The 23,182-nt window shown below is 40.5% G+C and overlaps 1 protein-coding gene across 3 annotated transcripts in view; it reads left to right on the plus strand.

Annotated features, from left to right (window-relative positions):
- Window positions 1-677: 677 nt before the first annotated feature.
- Window positions 678-23,182, plus strand: part of TMEM163 (transmembrane protein 163) — a 100,834-nt gene continuing 78,329 nt past the window's right edge. The window contains exons 1-3 of one of the 3 annotated variants that reach the window (XM_075092888.1): window positions 1,068-1,103; window positions 4,080-4,132; window positions 6,285-6,404. In XM_075092888.1, the coding sequence (XP_074948989.1) occupies window positions 4,099-4,132; window positions 6,285-6,404 (154 nt within the window). In that variant the 5' untranslated portion in view covers window positions 1,068-1,103; window positions 4,080-4,098. Of the gene's footprint in view, window positions 1,104-4,079; window positions 4,133-6,284; window positions 6,405-23,182 lie in introns of all 3 variants that reach the window. The other 2 variants (XM_075092887.1, XM_075092889.1) reach the window with 2 other exon arrangements.

The raw sequence follows: 23,182 nt of genomic DNA on the forward strand, positions 1-23,182 counted from the left end.
TCTCCAGCTCTAATCCCATGGTTCAGCATGAGGCTGCTGTACATTCTAGGACAGTTTTTAGGCCGATATTGGTAAAACCAATCGTCAGCGTAACAGAACGTTGGTGCTGGGGGCTCCGAGAGGTGTGTATGTGTGGTGATTTGGCTCTGATCCTGAGACAGGGCTATGGCAGATGGAAAGTGAGCAAATCTCCCAGCAAAGGGGAGCACTGGGTCTTTACCTGCATGAGGGGAGGCAAGGTGGCCTGGGCCTCGCTCTGCAGGCCAGCACCTGCGGCCCTCGGGAGCAGGGTGAGGCGCTTGCCTCTCGCTCTGCTGGGCGTGGGCTCCGGGTTTGGGCAGTCAACGGGCAACCCTTCCTCCTGAAAGAGTCGGTACCGTGAGGAGAAGGAAGGCAGAGCCCGCCATGGCGAGGGGAGACTGACAGGCCTCCCGCTTCCCCGGCCGGCCCCGGGGACGTACCGTAATCCGAAGGTCCTGCCGCACCTTTCGCAGGTGCCTGCGGGCTCTCCAGGGAGAGGAACCCCTGAGGGCGACTCCCCAGAGCCCTTTCCCGCCACCTCTCCTGCACCCGCAGTCCCCTCCCGCAGTCTCCTCCGCACGGGGGCGAGCTGCCTCCCGGTCCCGGTCCCAGCCCCGGCCGCCCCCGCCCCGCTGCGGGGCCGGGCGCCGCTCCCGCCGCCGGAGGTGCTCCCTGGGGCGGGGAGGGGAAGGGCAGCGCGGGGAGGCGGCACCGCTCTCCCACCTGCCCCCCCCTCTGCCGCCGGCGAGGTTAGTGATGAGGCGGCCGCGGGGAGCAGCCGGAGGAGTTTGTTTGCTGCCTGTCCCCGTCTCCGTGATGCTCTGAGCCGGAGTCTCCTCCTCTCCCCGGGCTCGCACCCGGGCTGGATGCTCCGCTCGCTCCTCGCTTCGCTGCTACAGTCGTCAGCCGCTTCCCGACGCCCCGCCAAGAAATGGAGCCGTCCGCTGTCCCCCTGGACACCACTCCGGACCCCGCCATCGTGCAGCCCCCCGGGGCCAGCCCGCCGGTGCATCCCCGGGAGCAGCAGGAGCAGCTGCGGATTGGGGAGAGCGGGCAGTTCAGCGAGGGACTGGAGGACAGAGGTGAGCGCTCGCACGTCCCTCACCCGCCTTCCCGCACGCTGTCCTTCTCTGTGGCGCGCCCCATCACCTCCCTCCGTCCCGAGGCGCCTAGCACCCACCCCCGACAGCTCTTCTACACCCTCCCTGCAGCACCCTCACGCCTCGCTCTCCTGGACCCACGCCCTCCTCCTCATTCTGCCACACCAGCCTTTCCCGCCCCCTCTTCTTCAGCTCTGGCAGCCCCCACGCGGGCTCCTGCCCTCCGAACTGCCCCCACCAGCCGCTCTGCACTCGCAGCTGCTCGCCGTGCTTCTCAGCGCCCCATGTCTCCTCCCCGGACCCACTTGCTCTTCCCGCAGCCCCGGCCTCCCGCGGTGCGAGGGCCTGCAGGCCCCGCTCCCGCCCTGCCCCGGCCGCCTCCCCTCAGCCCGGCGCTGCCACTTGCTTAATACCCCCACGCCGCCCGCGAAGCTTCTCCGCTTTTTAGTTCTCGTACGAACACCCCGCGACAGCTTTAACATATTTTTATAAACTCTATTCATGGCTGTTCCCACCTCGCCCGAAAACTTGCCGTGCCCGGTGGGGCAGAGGGTGCCGACACATGGCGCCGCTCCCGCCCGAGGCGAGGGGAGGGGCCCGGGCCGAGGGGCGCAGGTGGCGGCCGGGCCCGGGGGGCTCCCGGGGCGGGCGGGCAAATCGCAGGCAGCGCCAGAGGGTTTTTCAGCGCTGAGGAGAGGTTGGCCGCTGAGGTTACCGGCTGGCGGGGCTTGTGGCAGCCGCCTTCCGAGCAGGGGCACAACGGGGCGTTTTTGTGGTGGTCCGCTACAGCCCCGTCAAGGCGCTTACCTCCCTCCTCGTTCCCTTCCACCACGGTATAACGTACGTCCACATAACTCGTTTTTTATTATTTGCCTAAATATCTGGCTAGGAATGGGAAGCTGCCAGCTTTCAAACCGTGTTACTCTTTAATGCGATGCACACCTATTTTAGACATTTGTTAGTGGTGTGTGAGGCACTTGCTTACCTGCTGCCCATAAAGGCAGCTGCCATTTTAACTCTCCCCATTGCTCTGCCTGCCACGACGCCTCCAGGCTCCTCTTCCATACAATGTGTCTCAATTTTTTATTTCACATTTAGGCTTTCCTTAGCCCCTCAGTTGCCTTTTCTTCCTTTATCTTTTTTTGCTTTCAGAATCCTGGAGACCCTTTTGTGTTCTCAGTCTTCATCCCATCCTACACAACCCCTGTATCTCCCGTTCTTTCCCCTGCTTTCCCAATGCCTGTGCCTGCTCACAAATCCTAGACACAAAGTAGAGAAGTAAGGGGGAAAAGCAGTCACCATCTTCCCTGACAGGCTTCAGTCATGTCAGGGAGAGCCAATGGGGGACAGGGACAGCCCTTTTTCCAGGGGTACCCTCATTGTCACCACCAATGGCAGAGGACAGACATTGCGACCGAAGGCAATTTGAGGCTTCAGTTCTGTTTTAAACAATAGGAATTGGGAATTTTGATTATGGTTCAAAAGTGGAGTTTTGATTACAGAAATTTTTATTCTGTGCCCAGTATGACAGAGCTAAAGATGAAAGCTGGCCCTTTGGTATTAAGGGTAATTCCCAAAAGAAAGAGTGTCTGTTGTAACTAACCTTATCTCTTTCTAAGAGGGAGATGAGACTAAAGCTGCTGATTTTGTTTCCTTCTCTGCCTTTATGTTCTTACTGTGGCCCTTGCAGTAGCTTTCTTTTCGCCTTTCCTATAGTCACAGATTCCATCTTCCAGGATAATTCCCAGTCATTGTAGAGGAAAATGTGGTATGCTTTTTGCAGGTTGTCTCTGTTGAAATTGTTACAGTCTGTCCTTTTAGATCGTACTTTTTCTTATGATCCTTTCCAATGAATCATAGCAGATCCAGTTATAGAGATGATACTTCCGTGTTTGCTAAAAATAGAAACTAACCCTAAATTTTAGAACAAGTTATTTGCTCTTTAAGAGTCAGATCAAATACCAGTGATAATTTTGTGGATGGGATCCTTAAATTAACATCTTAGGTGAACAATTTTTCTATTAGCCATATCTCTTCCACAAATTCTAACATGACATTTTAAAATGATCCCTTAGCCAAATAGAAAAGTACTTCTGGTAAGTCAGCATATGGTAAAGAATATCCTAGAATCACTTCACAAATATGCCAAGCTTGTGTTCTGCAACTGTTAGGCAGGTTTTTTCTCCTTCTGATTTTTTTATGGGAAGAAAATCTGTTAATATATGAAGGTACTGAAAGATAAAGTAAAAATCCAGTGGGTTTAACCAGCTCTCCATCTTTTCTTAAGAATATCTTAAGATATTCTTAAGAATATCCTTAAGGATATCTATGTGTTAAATAAATTAATGGCGATAAAATTACTCAGTATGTTAATTTCAGGGCAGAGGAATTTCATCAGTAGATACTAGCTTTTTATTTTTGTAGCAGTGCAGGTCAGATAATCGTTCAGCCTCCTGTGCATGCTTGAAACTTGTTTTCTTATGGTCAGTGGAAAAATATGGAGGTTTATCTTGTGAATTGTGTTGTTGCATGTAAATTAATGAGCTGTTGCTGCTTCTAAATAATTTTCATGCTATGGGCTTGATAGTCATGTGAATGAGTTTGTATTTTTGTGTGCCATCCCCTAGGACCCTCGTAAGAATAATATGATCTTTCTCAGGGTGAAAATTGTAAATACAGAAAATTTATTTGAATTATTTTAGGAAGGAAGGGATCACATCTCTGGCAGCTAGAATATGCCAGCCATTTTGAGAGAGAGGGAGAAAGGCAAACACGCGCACACAGCACAAGTGGTTCAGTTTTATAAGGATTGCAGTCTCTGTCATACTGGACACGTGCTTGACATGTGAATATAATCAGCAGTGTTGCACTAGCTATGGGGCTTATTATTCATTTCTCAATTTAATTAGGATATTATTTGATTTGTTAAGTATCAACTGTGTGTGTTGGACTCCCCAGGTAATAGCGAGCTGTAGCCATGAATTATAGGATGTCCTTAAAGAAAGAAACAGGTGAGGATGTCTGTCATTCTGATCTATGTTTATTTGAGGTTTGAAATACTGAGAATCAAAATTGGTTAAGAAAAACCCACTTTGCTTTACATTCCAACAAGACTTGGGCCATAATTTAAAATCCTTGGTTTGGGGAGGTGGCAGGAGGGGCTAACACACAAAATGTGAGAAGATGGGTTTTCTCTATGGTTATATTAGTAGAAATCTCTCCTGTATTTCAAGATGTGTTGTTAAATTACCTCATACCAGACAGCAATTAAACTGTGCATCATTACATGTAGTGGCAGAAGATAAGCCAAACATTGGGGGGGGGAATTTCTTCACACAAATGAACGTGGGCTATGTGAGAAATAGCTATGCAGTACTACCAGTAAACTCAAACCTTTTAGAGTTGTCATCTGGTAGTTTTCATGTATCGGAACAGACAAAGAACACACATAATAAGAAACAGACATCATTTCAATACAGGGCCTAGTAATTCTCCTGCGTGGAAGTTTGCAAATTCTTTTCCATTCATAAAGAGGGGAGTGTGTAGCACAAAGTGAGGCAATATTTTAAATTTACTAAAAACACAGTACAAGAATGAAATTCTCACAGTGGCTTTCTGAACTACCATAAAGAAACTCTCTCTGCTTTATTGTAACTGAGGTGAAAAAAGCATGAAGAATTTTCCCATGACAGCATGAATCCTACCAGTTATGCTAGGATTAGAACCAGTAATTTTGACAGGTTTCAAGTGGCAGAATAAAATCTGGTGGCTCAAATTGTTACCACCCGTGAATGCCTGCCCCTCTGCCAGCAAATCACTGCCCCTGAGGCATTTACTTCGGAATGGACTCCAAAACTGTTGCAGTTTTCAGGCAGTATATTACAGTCAGTTGAAATTAACACCTGTTAACATTAATAAACTTGGTTAAACACAGTGTGGATTCTGGAGTACACTGTTAACCCTATCAGGTGTCCCTGCCTTGAAAGTGGTAATAGCCATCAAAGAGAAAACTGGGTAAGGTGAGGATAGTAACAGCTTCAGCTGTTACATTTTCATCTGCAGCTGAGTCTGCTAGAGCCCCCATTCTCAACCCTTTGTCTAAGACATTAGACCAGCAGCTGAAAGGTTGTGCTATTAAACCAGTGCCCCAGTTCAACGCAGTCAGTGCAGGCAAATCTCTCTGAAAAGTGATCATCATCTAAGAGGAACCACCCACATTTTCTGGGGTAATTAATTAAGAAAGTTAAAAGTGATTAGGTGTTCCCTCCAGTTAAGCAGATTTAAGCTGGAACTTCCTGATGAAAAAGAATATATGTTTCAGATTAGATGAATATATTAAGCACAAAAGAATCTGGATGAGGTAAACAAAAGGCAAATATGTTAAATTCTGAATGCATTTTAAAGGTGGCTTAAGATTCAGACTGAGAGAATGAAAACCAAAGAATGGTTTTTTTTAAGTTTTGACTTGAACTCCTCTCTGTGATTTAATATGAGTGAATAAAAGACTTGCACAAATTTAAAGCATCAAGAAAGAGAGAAAGCAATCCCATTCCCCTGTGCTAAACAGACTTGTGTGCAGATTGCAATATGGCAGCATTGTTCTTCAGCTAGTTCTAGATGGGGATGTACTCTTGCTTTACATGAAGGACATTGTTTCAAGATTTTTTTTTAGCTGTGGTAGCTTTGATTCTAAAGTATGCCTACTTCTACACTCAATATGTGAAGTATATTCCTGTGTATCCAAAGGTTATTTCACAGAGACTGGAGAACATGAGTTTTTCTCCTATGTTAATTATGTTCAGGATCCTGAAGTGCTGAAACAAGTTTTGATCTGAGTATAGGACTGAGCCCTTTCTTATGTAGGTGTACAGGTAGAAAATGTAAGTGACATGAATATCTGTCACTGCCCTAAAATTGTAGTGCTCTTTTTAAGTGTTGTGTGGGTCTTCCTGTGTGAAATCAAAGCAGCTTGTATGTGCTCTTGCTTACCCATTTCTGGTGGCTTCCTTCACTTAACCCGAATAACATGAGCAGGATTTGATTCTGTATTGATTCTGTATGTAAAATAGAATGTAAATATGTGATCTAGGTCTGAACTAACACAGCTGTGTTTTCAAAAGGAGCAATGTATTGTTCATACCCTCTTTGCTTATTGCTTATCAGGTTTACTAGAAAGCAGTACAAGGCTAAAACCTCATGAAGCTCAAAGCTACAGAAAGAAGGCATTGTGGGTTTCCTGGGTCTCCATTATTGTCACACTGGCTCTTGCAGTGGCTGCTTTCAGTGAGTATTGGGAATATTTTAAATCTTCACACCTCTTTCTTTTTTTTTTTTTTTTCTCTTGGCCTCTCAGAATTTCTCTCTGTGGAAGCTTTCTCATGTTTTTTCTTTGCGACTGCTAAAGAGGTTTCTCTCTAGACTGCCTGTGTCTGCATGGTGCTTATAAATTAGTAAAACTGTTGTTTTTTTTCTGCAGAGGACAGAGTTGTTGAAGGTCAGAGGAAGAAACAGGAGATGTTGATTCCTGCTAGAATTTATGCATGTGGAACTGTTCATTTTACAGAATAGTGTAAAAATCATTAGGCAGTGGATTGCCTTTAACCAAAGAGGTCAAATATGACAAGTCTTAATTCACCTGGGATTTGTAGTGGGAATGCTGTAATAAAGAATAGTGAGTTGTAAGGGAGAAATATTTAATTTATCTCTATTACGCTGACAGGTACCCTAACACAATGCTAATCGGGAGGGCAGATACCAGTTTCTTTTTAAGCTGGTGTTTTTCTTTAAGTTTCAAGGCATTTGTCTAGTTTACCTTTACACAAAGAATTTGGGGAAAAAAACAAACAAAAAACCCAAAACCCCTAATGACTTTTGTATGGAGAAAATGAAATATTTGTTTTATTTCAAAACAGGAAAAAGTGCTACATTAAGTAAATAAAAATACATTTCAGTTCAATGCAAATTCGTAAAATACCAGCTTTCTATCTTGGTCAATTAAGTAAGACTGCATTACTGTAAGGACAAAAAGAAGTGTGGAATTTGGAACAGAATCTTTTGCAATGGCGCATTCTCTGTTTAAAAGAAGGGAAAACCAGAAGTGACTGGATTTATGTGTTTATATAAACAAAAGGAAAGCTCTATCTAGGAGACAAGACATCTAAGATGTCTCAAAACATCATTCTTCAGCTTGGTAAAGACAGACTTGCATTATTTTTCTCTTTTTTTTTTAATTCTATTTTGAAGCTGCAGCAGCATGTGTTTTATTATTCTAATCTGCAGTGTAGGACCTGCTGCTGGAAGTTGGTGTCAGCTCCCAGGGGAGATTATTAGAATCTGACCAAATGGTCTCTGAAAACAAAACATATATTACTTGGAGTGATTTCTGTAGAAATGCAGGTACACTAACTTGATTAAAAAAGAAGGGAGAAGAGACGGAACACTTAAAGGCAGAAACTAACACTGTAAAGTGTTGAATGTTAACAAGGAAGCTGGAACATCTGAGTTTCCATTTTGTCTTGCTTCATGAAAATGCAATAGTCTGTCTTTGCTACTGAAGCAACATAAAAGTAAATACTGTGTTATAAAATAACTTTGTTACCTATTAGCAATATAATTTTAGGGAATATTGAGAATGGCTTCATTTTATTTTACGTTTTAATTTGTCAGAGTTGTAAGATGTAAGTATACTATGGATAACTAAAACACTCAATTTCTTTTAAAAGGGTCTTTTTAAACATTTTGTAGAGTTAGGCTATCTGAAAGCTTTTATTTTCTGTTTTCCTTATTTGTGGAACTCTGGTAGTGTTTAGAGACCCTACCAAAAAAATCAGCAGAGGAGGTATTCTCTGCCTGAATATACTGTGACTGCTTACTCAGCTGGAGTGGATAGGCACTGAGCTACTGAAATCAGGTGTTAGTAGACCAATTATACGTTATTGGAATGTATCTTTCCTTGTAGTTTGAGGAGGCTAGATTTGCGAAGAATAAAAGAGGAATTGGCTCACAGATACATATTGAATCTGTATGGAATGTCTTAATAGACAGTAGGCAGTTATCTTACATGCCATAAAGCCATTGCCAGGGCTTTTGATATGCTTAGCATTGAAACTTTTAATCTTTGAGGAAAATACAGTGATTCTTCTAGAATCACTTTGCTCCCCTATGGAATTTCAGCAGTTCTGCTCAGTTTACCGTTTCACATTGGTTGCTCTCTTCCTTTGTGCTGTCCTTTTAGCAGGTTCCTCTTGCCAACCCATGAGTTGGGAGACATGCCAGGTGACCAGAGTTTGCAGCCTGTTTGATGTAAATGACTAGTTGTCACTTTGGGGTGTCTGACACTGCCAATTCTTTGCAAACACCTGCTATTTAAAGCATCCTGTTTCTGTTTTACTTCTTGTCTGTAATGGTAAAGTGTTAGCAGTACAGCCCTGATGTTCCGTTTCAGTGAAAAATGGGGACCTGCTGTGCTAATTGTCTGGCTACGCTGACTGTGTTCTCGCTACTCTTTCTGATTCCCCTATACATTCTTTCTGTAAATATCTGTTTTATCTTCTTATAGGCTTCAAAATACTTTCTTGCAAGCGTATCTTATGGTGCTGCTTTTGCAGCAGCACATGGTAGAGTTAGAGATACTAGGCCAGGGAACTGACGTTACTTGATAACTGTAGTTGAGGACATGGAGGGTAAGAAAAACACAAAGGGGAGTAATACCTGTGTGTATGGTCTGTGTGGAGAGTGGGAAAGCGATTCAAGGAGCCTTCTTTTCCAGCCACCTGTAATGAGACCTCCTTTCCTTTTTTATGGTCTGCCTTCTCCCTTGAGTGCTGTAGTTTGATCACCATCCTTCCAAGACTAGTCTAGTTGTTTCCAAAGCTATATTTTTCTAGCATTAGAGTAAGTTGGAATGGTCTATCTTGGCTAGTATAGATGTTTTCTTTTGGGATTATGATGATGCCCCAGCTGAACTCTGATCTTCTTTCACTTGGTAATATTGAAAGAGATTGATAAATCTTACGTTGATCTGAATACATAAAGTAGTTTCCTTGTTAGGTAATGATCTATGGCACATGAGGTGTGAGATCCATTGATCTGAACTCTGTATGTTAGACTTACTATTAAAAAGAACCTGTGTACAGTGAATTATAAAGGTGTATAAGTTCGAAGTATGATATACCTATATACATGTCATATGTGCTACATAACAGGTGTATGGTATGTATTCTGTCTGGGATGGGCTGTTTTGTGACCTGAAATACTGGAATGTGGAAGATGAAATGCTGACATATGCATCAAAATGTGTTTGGTCTCTTTAGGTTTGGAAATCTAAGCTAAAATAGGCTGGATATGGAGCAGAATGGCTGCTTATGGAAAAATGAAACTGTCGTCTTTCATTCACTAATATTGAGAAGTAGGACTTAGACCATAAAATCAGCTTTTTCTTTTACCTAAAAGAACAGATCTCTTACTGTCAAGTACTTAATATACTTAATTTTTACTACAGAAATGCTGTACTTTTTAAAAGACCGTTTGGAAGCTTCAGCTGCTGTCCCTACATACAGCTGCTGTGCTGTGTGGTAATCACTGTAGTCTAATTGGCATTGATTGCTGTTGAAGGTGTTGTTCTCCAGCATATAGTTGCACAAGGCTTCAGTACAATATTTATAGACCTAAATTTGTAAGATTCTTGAGGTCAGTGGAGCCGTATGGTATCATCTTTAGTGGCTGAATGTTAAGCTCTCTTAGAATCAGTTATGCATATTCTGACATTTGTGGGTTTGTGCAATACTTTTATGGTTAGATACTGAGCAATACCTGATGAATAAGTTAATTTCATTTTTCATTTTGATGCTGCCTGAAACATGCATGCGCGTAGAATTCTCACTGAGAGTGGATATACATTTTTATAAATACATAGTCATAAACTGAGATGGCGTGATAAAAATTACTAAAATGAATATTAATTTATTCCTTAGCTCCCCAAGTAAGTACTGGAATACTAATTTCAATATAATAGTGTCTGTTTTACAATAACATAAGAAAAGAATGAGAAAATAATATGAACAGTATTTTTTTGCAAGATATATACGTGTAGTGTAAGGCTGCAGTCTAAATAATTTCATAATAATTACTATATCTTTTTTCTGTAGCTGTAGTATTGTGGGTTCATACTGAGCCTAGTTTCAGAATCACAATAGAAGATGAGGGACTATTACAGGTGGAATGGAACTTTGGTGTTTCAGAACCCATTATTCCTAGTTTCTTGACATTTATGTTACTAAAACATAATTTTGAAAAATATATAAATATAGCTTTTGCTGTTTAATTCCTGCTCAAGCAGCTAATGTCTGATAATATTGTCAAAGCAGAAAACACAGTCCCATTCTGTCCAGTATTTCTTGTCCAGTGTAGACTTGTGATTCACAGAAAGTAGCCTGTTCATTCGTCTCCTGATTTGATTAGCTAAAATTGTTTCACAGAGAATGGAATGGTCATATCAATATATCAAAACAATGTATAGATGAAATTCTGCTCTAAAAGCTTTCTTTGTAGTCAGAGATTGAGTGAAGATTTAGAATGTATGCCTTTGTAAATGTAAGCTTTGTAAAGGGCTTTCATGAGGCAGCCGTCATGATGGAACTTGCAGACAGTCTGTCCCAGTGTGGTCAGAGCACGCCTGAATAGGCCCTACATGCTAATGCATCACAGGAAGAGTTGACGCTGGGCTATTTGCAAAATGCTGGGGAAATAGCAGGCAGGTTGTGAAATCGGTCCTCATGGTTGCTTTAGGGATCACTCATTTTAGATCACCACAGATATTTTTAAAGGTTTAGCTTTATAGAAGTAACTGAAAATTTGAGTGCAACAAGAGGTCTGTGATTTGAAGTCCGATTCTGGTAAGTGTTTAGTCTGGTGTAGTAAATATGCACTGTTATTTTGAGAAGGTGTATTCTATTAATCTGTATAGTATCTCAGGTGGAAGCTTGGTAGAATCAATTCTGTAAGTGGGAGTGTTTTATAGGATTAGCTGTCGGCCTATGGATAAGATACTACAAGTAAACACACAGACACTGACACTCTGATTTTGTATACAAAATCATTTGTGTTTCAGAACAAATTACTGAAAAATGATTTTTTTTTTAAAGTCAGCTTCCACATACTAGGATTAGAGAGGTATTGTGTTTGAAATGCGTGATTCATACACTTAGAAATCTTGGGGTAGAGCTTGCTTTCAGATTAAAACAGATTAAGATTAGGATGAGAGGCAATGGCCTCAAATTGCATCAGGGGAGGTTTAGACTGGATATTAGGAAAAATTTCTTTACTGAAAGAGTGGTCAGGTACTGGAACAGGCTGCCCAGAGAGGTGGTGGAGTCGCCATCCATGGGGGTATTTAAAAGACGTGTAGATGTGGCACTTCAGGGCATGGTTTGGGAGGCGTGATGACGGTTGGACTTGATGATTTTAGAGGTCTTGTCTAACCTTAATGATTCTATGATTCTAAGCTTCATGCTAGTTCAGACTCTAACAAACAGATTCAGATACCAACAAACCTTAGAAAGTATGGATCCAGATCCACATTCTTCATTGGAATGACTAAATGGAGTCATAAAATCTGTAGGTCATAAAATAGCTGTAGGACATGACTGCTGATTTTCCTCCCCTACTATGCTACTCCAGTGTACTGCAAATGGAGTTACATTGAGCAACTGAAGGTGTTATTCTCTGGATGCTTGGATATAGATGTATTTATGCAATCTGTCACTCGTCATCTCAGGCAACTGAGTTAGACAGTGACTCCATTTACTGATGAGTATATAATTTTCCCATTCCTATTCTTGCTTGAAAAATTAAATATAAGTGGGCTTTCTCTTATGTTTGTACAATACTTAGTATACCCTGGGCACAGCTGTGAATAATAATATCACTACTAATAAAGAATGTAGGTAAAGGTTCATGGTTCTGAGGCTCTTCAGTTGGGATATCCAATTCAGCATTCTTTAAAGGTCACTGAGTTTCAGGCAAATAACGGGCATTCAGAACTCAGGCCTGTTTTAGAGTATCTCAGCTGCGTACCTAAACAGAATTCTCCAGGATTGCTGACCATATGAAAATTTTTGGTCTTTGTGTTTTCCAGGAGCTATACAGAATTGCATTTCTCACTCCTAACGACCTGAAAGTAATTTATTTTACCAAAGCACAGTACATTTATTCAGAAAGTTACATTTCATGTCATAGTACCATGCAGACACTTAAACCCAAGTAAAGCCTAAATACAGAATAGAAGTGCTGTGTGATAGTATGTAGATCCCTCATTTTGCATATTTCTTAGGACATTTAATTATGCCAGTTCCAAAAAGACAGATACTTCAGGGCATCTCTGAAGCACAAGTGTCTCACAAAAGTGTTAATGAAATATAGAACTCAAACTCCTAGGGTTGAGTTCTGATATTGGTGATGCTTGCGCAACCCTATTGTCCTTGTGATGCAGCTATAACTATAGTCGAAAACAGAGTTTGGTCCAACCATGTTATACATAAGATCTAAAGGACAAAAAATCCATTGCTTGTGCAGCACGGGCAAAAGATAGCCTTTTGTATAAGTCAGTCACTACTTAGAAACAGCAAAACGCATTTTTCATTCACTGAAAACGAAATGAGAGGCCAGTAAGGGCCTGTCTTTTTTTTTAGGCATACAAAACTCTAAGTGTCTTTCTTGGGAGGAGAAAATAGCATATGGATGTCAAGTTCAAGACTGATAGCTGTTGAACAGAAGTAGAGGACTAAAATCTGCAGTGTTTCACACATCATGAAATCTTTTTCTTAATTGGCAGGCAAAATGATAGAAGTCTGTGAATTCTAGAACAGGCTATGCAATGATCTCTATATATTTGAACAGTAAATTTAAAAAATTGTTGCTGTGGCGGAAGTTTATTAAAACAACTGAGTTTTGTTTAAATGCTAACACACAAGCCTGTTGCATTTTTGCATTAGAAAATTGCAATTAAATCATTCCTTGTGCTAAGTACCGATTCCTTCCTCATGAGAGAAAATCATCCCCCAAAATTTTGATATTAAAACAGGATGCTGATATTGAGGGAAAACTAGCACTTTAACATCATTTCATGGAGAAAGAGGAAATGCAAGTATGTTAAGTCTAGGCTATTTAGTGTAAAAATCATAATCACAATTCTTTTGTCTCTTTTATTTTTCTTTCTGAGATTGTGGGGGTTTTTTTGTGCAGAAGTCTGCACAAAATCAATATCAGACCAGTAAGAACTGTAACACACTTTAAGTGAATTAACATTGATATTATATTACATAATTTATACCATATAAAATATACATATTATACATATTCTAATATAAGTTATATTTATTTTATATCAGGATATTTTAGACACTTGAAATTTGGTCTTCAGTTTTGCCCTCAGGTCTCTGTTACGATTCCTTTAAAGTCAATTTTGTGCTTGATTCAGAGGTTCCAACTATAAGAATACAGTTGTGTAGCAAGATACAATAAATAAAAATTTGAGGTAAATAGCAAGGCAGTGTTAAGTAATTGGGCTGGTGTCATGGATCCTACTCATACCCCTGAGAGAATTACACTGTGCCATTAGAGATAGACGTAGGTAGAGGCTGAATTTTGCTTATGGGAAGAGAAGAGCTGAACATTTAATGGGGCGGCTTTTAGACGTGCCACTTGGCAATAAGTGGGTGTGTGGGAATGATGTGCCCTACAACCACTCCTAGCTTGCATGGGCCGCAAAGTGTGTGTTTTGGCTAAAAGCAGACAAAAAGAGAACTAAGGAAGGAATATTAGGTTTATCGCGTGTGATTGGTATTAGCTGATGTCCATAAGAAATTATTTTACTTTTTCTGTGTAAAATTGAGTTAAATCATCCTCTAGTACAAGTCTGAATTGCTGCTCTTGCTTTATTTGGTATGTCATATAGGTCAGTGGCTGTACATCTGCCCTTTGAAGGAATATCACTGCAGTCTTAGAAGCCAAATGTGTTTTCAAACAATCGATGCAGTAGCAGTTACACAAAGTAGTACCTCAGTTGTTGCAGGCTTACCTCTTGTGCAAAGGCACGAATGAGTTAACAGCTTTCTTTATGAATGCTTGACAACAGTAGAATTTGATTTTCATCAATAAAGAGGTATTTTCTGTGCTCTCCCAATTTAAAAATGTGCTGCTTTTCTTATTGGCAAAGGTGAACTCGTAATTCTTTGTATCTGGAGCCAAAAATCAAGATTAATGAAAGAAAATGTACAGTATCACTTAATTGTTTGAAGTTCATGAGGTTATAATTTACCACTGAATTAAAACAAACTTCTCGTGCAGTGGTGAAAATCAGAACAGTGCTCTTTCTTTTCCCTAGGTTTTCTTTATCTCTGTCAGAAATTTTAAAATATTTGTGTGTTTTAACTTAGTAGACAACAAAATGTAAACTTGTACCTGATTTAAATTTTTAATAACATTTATAACTGTTTTGCTTTTACTGGGGAGGTTGATAGTGCTTGGTGTTTGCTTCTTGGCACTGATTCTCTGTGATTTTTCAGTATCAGTGTTTGAGTTCCTTTCACTGAAAGTCGAAGCTTGTTAAATTTTAATACTTTTTCAGTATAGAATTTTATTTGCAGATGACTCATCTTGTTTTGGTATGCCTGCACTGTAGGAGGAACTTAATAACAGTGAAATAATCACATAAATAATGTCTGCTGCTTTACAATGCAATATAACTCCCAGCAGATCTATACCATGTTGCAGCAGAACATACTTTTGGTTGGCTGATGCACATGCTTCCCTGTTGCCAACTCTGGTGAAGCAATGGTAGTGCTAGATGAGAAATGAGAGCATCTGGGAGTCTGTGGCTATATATAGAGTGGTAGCAGGGAAAATCTATTACAACAGAGGGTGATGTCTGAAAAGGTGGCATTGCCCCTTCTGAGGTTAATAACTCAGCATTAACTGAAGGACGCTTCTGTTTCTGAAAATACCACCAGTGAGAGCATTAAACTTATGCCCTAAGTACTCCTATTTGTTATCCAGTTTGATAAATTAATCTACTATTTCATTCGAAAAAAAATTTATTTCTCATTGTAGATGATAAACTGTAATAGAACCCTATTATGCTCTGTTAAACAGCTGTGCTTGTCCACTTCAGTGGTATGCATTTCTGGCATAAAATGTATAAAATGTAAAACTGTGCGTGTGTGTGGTTTGATCAATACATTATTGTACTGTACTGAAAATATTATGCAAATATTAGTCTAAAATAGGTAAAAATACTGTGGGGTTGGGTTGGTTGGTTTTGGTTTGTGGGTTTTTTTTTTTTAGTTGAGGGGGTGGTACTTGGATGATAAGGTTTTACAATTGTTCTGATCTCTCTTTTGCATTCGTAGATTTTGATATCCTGTCAAGCAACAGTAGTGTCAATTGGTCAAGTCTTTCAGGCTGAGAGACTGGAAAACTTTGATACGTTGTATTGACAGGGTAGTATAACCTGGTCAAATTAGTTTTGTTCAGATAAGGATTATCCGGTGTCTTTGGTAAAGACTGAAACCAAAAGCCTGGAGATTGGGGAAGGCAAGATAACTTGTAATAGACGCTAACCTTAATTTGCAAACCAGCTGTCTCCAGAAGAACCATAAAGAGCTCCTAAGTATCTCTTCTGACTTTCCTGTATGACCCCTTATTGTTCTTTTTTCTCGGGATGTGCGGAAGGGACAGATAGCTTAGCTTCAGAGTTAGAAGAAGCAGATTAGTCAGTGCTTAGTGAAAGAGGAGTGACCAGAAATAACCAGCTGGTATTTTCGCTAGACAGAAAACTGCAGAGGAAGGGGGATAGTCTGACAAATACCATAAATAGTTAGACAAGAGGCATCTGCCTTCCAGGAGCTGTTGCAGAATAAGGAGCTTTTGGTACTTGCACAACAAACTTATCCTTTCTGGAGAGATCTCTGGGCCATTTTCATGCTAGGTGCGGTGCTGAGAACACGAGTGAGGTCTGAAGAACAGGATCCTCAGCTGAATCCTAAATGAAGATTTCTCATCAGATATGAAGACTGTTTGTCTCCTGCATCACAGAACTGTTAAGTATAATATATCTTTTCAATATATCAAGGTGAAGAAAATAATACATCTAAGTTCATTGTTCTCAAATCACATTTTTAATAAAACATATCAATGGCCAAGGAATGACAGTATTTCCCCAGGCTCTGAAAAGCAAAATCTCAAATTTTAGAGGAAAGATTTATTATTGTTCAGTGGGAGATTTAGTAGAATGGAAATGCAGCCTGCAGTGTCAGCTAGGATGTGTAGCTGGGGAAAATAAAAGCAGCTCCATGCCTTCCCGTTCTGGTAGGCCTGACAGATAACTTTGCTTAAGGTATACTTGAAATGCTGAGGTCCAAGTTAGAAAGGAGTTACTTAGAAATAGTGTTTTGTAGAAACCATATAACTTACTTTACCTTGAGCCTTCCATGATAAGAATGCTCTTTCAAAGCAACAACTGGCTTCAGGTATTTAATAACAGATTTGTGGTGTTTGAAACAATGAAATTCACATTTGTTGTGAATTCACTTAATCCTAGAAAAACATTTCTAACAGTTCCATGGAAAACATGGGGCAGAGCCAAGTAACCAGCATCAGACCTAGCTGGCATTGTGGCAGCTAGTGACAAAACTGCTGGTGACTGCAGTGGTGGCAGATCACCTCCTAACTACATGGCTAAGGAGTTACGAGAAAACTACTAAACGGTACAAGAAAAAATAAGGCAGCCTGTACTAGCGTGGTTTTATATTGATCAATTTGTATGTGTGTAAGTGCGTGCTGCTGGGGATACAGAAAGGCAGATGAAAGGCATCAGTTTTAGCTAGTTTTGTAAGAGAGCGAGTGAGGGCTATATGTATGCCTGGAGGATTATTGTCTACCCCCTGACTTGATAGACATCACCGTTCTCTGGTTTGCTGCTTCGGCTAACATATATGAGACTGTAATGCGTAACTGCGTGGAACTAATAGTACCCAAAAGAGCCAATTCGTTTACCCATCTTTGTGGCACATTAGAAACTAATAATAAACTGTGTCTCCTTTTTATGTAGCGTGACTTGATATTTCTGTGTGTAATTAATTGCAACAAGAAAAGGAGAGATTGTTTAATGATTCTCTCTCTAGCCGTAAAAAAATAGGTCAGCAAATTAATTTTTTACAGATTGTTGGTTAAGGAGGTAAAATTCATAGTTATGTGCCTTTTACCATGTGAGTTCTGATTGTGTGAAAACTGTAGTTACTGCTTGTGCATGTGTAAAAAGTACATCTGATATTGAGGTATGGGCAGCAAAATGATCCAATTTTGTTATTTTGAATCCTGGTGAACACTTGAGCAAACCCTACTCAAAAGGAGATTTCCTGTTACTCTCTCACTAAGACGTACTCATTTGGTTATCGTGTGTACATTTCCCTGCTGAGAAGCATCTGGTGGATGAAAATAAGACTTGGATTTAAGCGATAATGTTGCAAGTAATGTTTAATGGGTTATGGAATCTTTAGGCTTGAAATCTCCTAAATAGACTTAAAATAATTTATAGGGATAGGTCTTCAGTTGGAGTAAATGCGTATAGACTTGTAGTCTTCCATGGGTTTATTTCAATTTGAAACATATAAGCATCTGGCCCTAAAGCTTATGGCAAATGATAGGATGAACTTACAATTGTGTTGTCCCTCATTATTGTGAGATAACATTTGCTTAAAGGAGTCTGTTCAAATTTTCACATGTATTTTTAAATGCTGAGGGAAAAAGGTGAATTAACACTGACTCAGATCCTGCTAGGTTCACAGAGACTGGGCCAAGAATTAGCTCCAGGGACTATTCTAATCCTTGGCATAGCCCAAGCTTTCTTTGTAGCCTTGGGAAAATTATTTTGCTGCCGGAAGTTTGTTCTCCATCTGCACACATTGGGTTTTGATACATCAAAAAGCAACTCCATTTCCTGCCAAAAAATTGGAGTGTTTTGCTGTATCGTAGTTGACATATTTATGTGTATCCTAAGTCTTCCATAGTGACAACATGCTCTGAATTTTGTATGTACAGTTCTAGGCAGGTATTGCAGGGTGCTTTGTCTCAGTACTAGACTTGCTGATTTGTGGGATAATTTCCATCATTTGTTCTGATTTATCTGGTGAATGCTCTTTCAGAGTCTGAAATTTAGTGCTGTAATGCTTGTGATTGAATGTGGTAAGTATATTTGACTTCTTGTTGCCTCGGCAGTGGTAACTTTACAGATGAGAGATGTGTTCTGGGTTGGTGGGTTTTGAGGAATGTGGCATTACTCTCTTTTGTTTTGGTGATGTAGTTAGCCCACTTGCTGCTGGCCTGGGACAGAGTAAAGGCCGTGGCAGACTGTTAAGGGGAAGGGGTTGTGCAGTTCTGCATGGTGGGGGCTGTTGGTGGAATAGCTTCACATTGTGCAGTGCCTCTCAAAGTTAATGAAATGAAGTACTTGTGGACTTGGACCTTTTTCATTTTTTTCTTCTTTTTCTCCCTTTCGTAGATAGTAGAGAAAGGTAAATGCTGTTAATGTTTGTTTTTCAGTGCGGCAAAACTTGTGTTTTTTTGGTTTCTTTGAATAACCATTTTCATTAGTCAGATGTTGGAAAGAACTTTTTACAACTTGAAACTGCTGTCAGATGAGTACCACTGAGAAATAAGAGAGAGGGGAAAACACTAGGAAATAACCTGCTTTGAATTCAAAGTGCATGAGGTTTTTTGAGATGGCAGTTTAAAAAACTTTAAAGTGTCTTTGAGCAGCAGGATGGTTTTAACCATTGACAGTTGTCAGGAACTCATTAGTGAGGCTGTGACTTTCAAGAAAGAAACTTTTTTTTTTTTAAGCTGTACGGTTGACCTGATATTCAGTGTAACTTTTCATGTCAGGACAAGTCTGATGCTATTTTTTCAAGAGTTGTACTAGGTTTGTTGCATGTACTTTTACTTTTTTTGGGGGGAAAACTGAGCCTGAGGTTTTGAAAATAGGAGTTTTTTTAACAAAGCTCAGCACTCCACAGTTCAAAAGTAAGGTTTGAAAGCTGCATCAAAATTGCAGTTGGATCCCATGAGGTTACCAAATGTTTTCTCCTTTATTTTTTTTCCTTCATTTTTTTTTTCTTTTTGCCAGGATTTGAACAGGCATTTGGGGTTTGGCTGGCTCAGGTGTGGCCTTCTAAAACTAGGTAAGTTACGCCTTTCACAGACTGTGTAGACAGATTGGTTGCTGCATTTACTGCTCTCTAAGAATCTGCGGGTAATTTGTCACTGAATGTTTTTCAGGGCATGGCACAGGAAAGTGAAATGGGAGTCTAATGGGTGAGGCTAGCTACAGCATATATGTCCCTGAAGATTGCTGTGGTGTTGGAGCATGTCCCCCTAATCCTTGTAGCTGAAAAACTAAGCAAGGATCCATTTATGAAGGCTAAGGAAGTCTACCAACATGAACATTGATACTGTCAACCAGAATGGTGTCCCCAGTGATTTTCTTAGGTGGCTGAATGTTTGTATCCATTTATTTTAGAAAGGAGCCTTGCCATGTTGTCTTAGAACCATAATAAGCAACTTTCTGCATATGAAGTTTAGTTAATCTCCTCCTGGTATACTTAGAGTTCACTGTGAAGTAAATGCTGGTTTGCAGTGACTGTTAGGCACACTGGAGTTTAGTGGAGTTGATGATTTGTTGCTCTTGCTATGTTGCATTTTCTGCATAGGCTTCCTGCTGCAATGCAGTTTTCTGCTCAGTGGAAAAAAAAACCTTGCTAAATTTTGCTCTTATAAAAAGCAAGCCAGAATCATATGCAAACTTCTGTAGTACAGAAAAAAAAAAGGTTTGCTAAATATGGTACCAATTTAAAACAAAAATAGCACCCAAAATACTGTTAAGTTTGTTTAAAAAAATTAAAGTTAAAAGACAGTGCTTATCACTGATGACATCCATTTTTCATGATCAAATGCATATCACTTATCCAGTGTACAAGGTACATGATTCTGTGATGGTGTATTCTTTTTGAGCCTGTTATACTTGTCATTTCAACACCTGGCATGGAGAGGGACTTCAGGTAGATGGTTTGAGGAAGAGCCACAGAGAGTTGTTGTCCTGTCTAATCTTCATAGCTATCACAGCCTCATATGGCATAGTCAGTATTTGAGGATGTGGATGGGAATTTGGGAAGGCATACAGAGGAATTCTTAGCTACAAAGAACATGGAGACTTCCTTTTCACAAGGATTCATATGGAGAGGACAAGGGGCAATGGATACAAGTTACTCTTGGGGAGATTCCGATTGGATTTGAGAGGGAAATTTTTCACAGTGAGGACAGTCACCATTGGAATAATCTCCCCAGGGAAGTGGTTGACTCGGCCACATTGGACACTTTTAAGATTTCGCTGGACAGGGTGCTGGGCCATCTTGTTTAGACTGTGCTCTTCCAAAGAAGGGTTGGACTTGATGATCCCTGAGGTCCCTTCCAACCTGGGATTCTGTGATTGGGGATGGAAGATTACAGGCTAACAGTGAATCTGCTGGATCTACAGGTCAGTCCTGAGATGGTTTTGGTGCCTGTGTGTTACAAGTTGTGATTGTCAAGTCTTTGAAACAGACATTGTTTACAGAACTGCTTTCAGTTGCAGTGGCTTCACTGTTCTCATGTACACTGGCAAGGCCAAAGCCTTGTCTAACTTAATATAACCAACTGCTTATAAGACACGGTGAAAGCTATGCGGAGTTGGGCTGAAGGTACCTCAACGGGGTTTGAGTCCCCAAGGTAACACCTGCCTATAAGATGTGGCGAAAGCCTCGCAGGGTGGGGCTAGGGTCCCGGGCAATAAGGGGTTTGGGTCCCCACAGGGTTAAGGGGTTTGAGTCCCCGGGGTTGCAACGAGGTTGGGAATTCTGGCAGGGGGCTAGAATCCTAGAGGGAGCTTCAGCAGGGGTTGGGGTCCCTCTGACTAGTGCCTGTGATAGTGCACAATCACACTCACTGGTCTCTTGGGAAGATGGGAACTTTCTGAGCAAGAAACCCATCCCACAGAAAATACATTTGGGATGTATTTTGAGACATTGGAAAGATCTGGGGGGTGATCCTTTAATTCAGAAACAATTAATTGAATATTGTAATCACTGGTGGCCAATGCATCAGTTGGAAGGTGGGGAAAAATGGCCAGAAAATTGGACCTTGCGATATAACACCATTTTGCAATTAATGTTATTTTGTAAAAGAGAAGGAAAATAAAATGAAATGGTTTATGTTGATTTATTCTTTACATTGCGGAATCATCCAGAGTGGCAGAAACAGTGTGGGATATATCCCCAAAATTATATGGCAATGGTTTTGAAAGGAGGAAAATGAGGTGAGAACCTGAAAAAGTGTTGTTCTACTTGTGGTTAATGGGTAGATGACTTGAGTGCTTTTAAAGATGGGAGTTTTTTGATTTTTTCTTTCCCCTTGGGTATTCTTGGTTTTACTGTGTAATGTATAGCGGTGAGCACAGTCAGCCTTTTTTTAATGACAGTCTTAAAAATGTAGGTGGACCTGAGGACTTCTGTGATTTTCGCATAATTCTGGAAAGCAGACATGCTTCCAGTTGGAGAGGAGGGATGGAATCTGGTGATGTCAATGCTAAATACAGGTGGAAATGGACCCTTAAGTGGATCATCCAGGGTAAAAACCACCAAACTTGGCAGCACAGCACTTTATAAACAGGGAGGTGATACTCAGTGACCCTGTCTTCCATAGTGGAGGGCACATAGGTAAACAAATTGCACAACTGGGTTGCAAAGAAGCTGCAGGACTAATAAATTGGTTTGGAAATCTATTGTGAATGTATAAACATAAGCATGCAGATACTGTGACTTAAAGCAAGAGCACAAACTCTGTGGTGTCTTGCTAAGTACTGTGTAATAAGGAACTACATTGCATGGATGCAGTGTTTCTAAAAATGCGTTCTCAGTTTCAGACACAGTAAGCTCTCAAGAGAGTTGGGGTAGCTAGGGGACAAGGGTTATAAAAACAGGCTTGTACTCTTCTGCACTACAGTCGAATCCCTTGCTGCTTGGCACAGTAAGCAAGGTTGTTTATTGCAGATAATGATACAAAACTGATTTAATTCAGAAGGAGAATGTCCCAGACTGTCAGTTTTTGAAACACACTTAGAAATCTTTGGAGAAAAGGCAGTTCTGAAGGTAAAGAATTGTGTTTGCTGATGCTTATGGTGTTCAGCTATGGGTTTTTCTTTTTGTTGTTTTAGAATTTCTCATGCAAGTATGAACAGATTATTTGTCAAAAGCAGAGGACATACGAGGACCTGACCTTTGCTTGTAATAAATCTATTTAACTATCATTCAAGTGATACATTCCACAGTTAACTTTGGTTTAAGAAGTGATATTGCTACCTGTGTTTTACAGGCAGTTTTGCAGTTACATTGCAGTTTTATTCCAAAAAGCAACAGATTTGATCTTCAGTTTGAATATGTTAATCTCTGGGGTTCAATTAGGAATGAATGCAAATGGTGTGCTTTTCCTTTTGTGATGGCCTAGGCTTCACATTTGCAGTGGGCTGGAACTGCAAAAAATATTAGTTACTACATGGTGCAAGAACACCTTTTAGACCTAAACATTTACAAGCTATTTTCTACATTCTAACTTTTTGTATGTGCATACAGTGATTTCACTGGGAGGTTAGGGAAATTAATAAAATGTATCCCATTAATGATGATGCTTTTCTACTCACAATAATGTATCTGTTTTCATTTCATTTGTGTAACTTCAATCAGAATTGATTTTTACATTTGTGTGCTATGGTATGTGTCTTGTGATACTGAAAAAATTAAGATAAGGAAGGTCAACATTCTGGCTCAGCAGAAGATGTTGATAAAGGGGTTCTGTCTGGGAGATACTTGGTATTCATTGTCTTCACTGCAGTCCATAGAAATCCTTTGATGTAGGGTGACATCCATACCTGGGAAGATTTGACTTTGCAAAAAAGTGCACGAAACAAAGAATAAAAACAT

This window comes from Phalacrocorax aristotelis, chromosome 5 (assembly GCF_949628215.1).
Source record: "Phalacrocorax aristotelis chromosome 5, bGulAri2.1, whole genome shotgun sequence".
Lineage (NCBI taxonomy): Eukaryota > Metazoa > Chordata > Aves > Suliformes > Phalacrocoracidae > Phalacrocorax > Phalacrocorax aristotelis.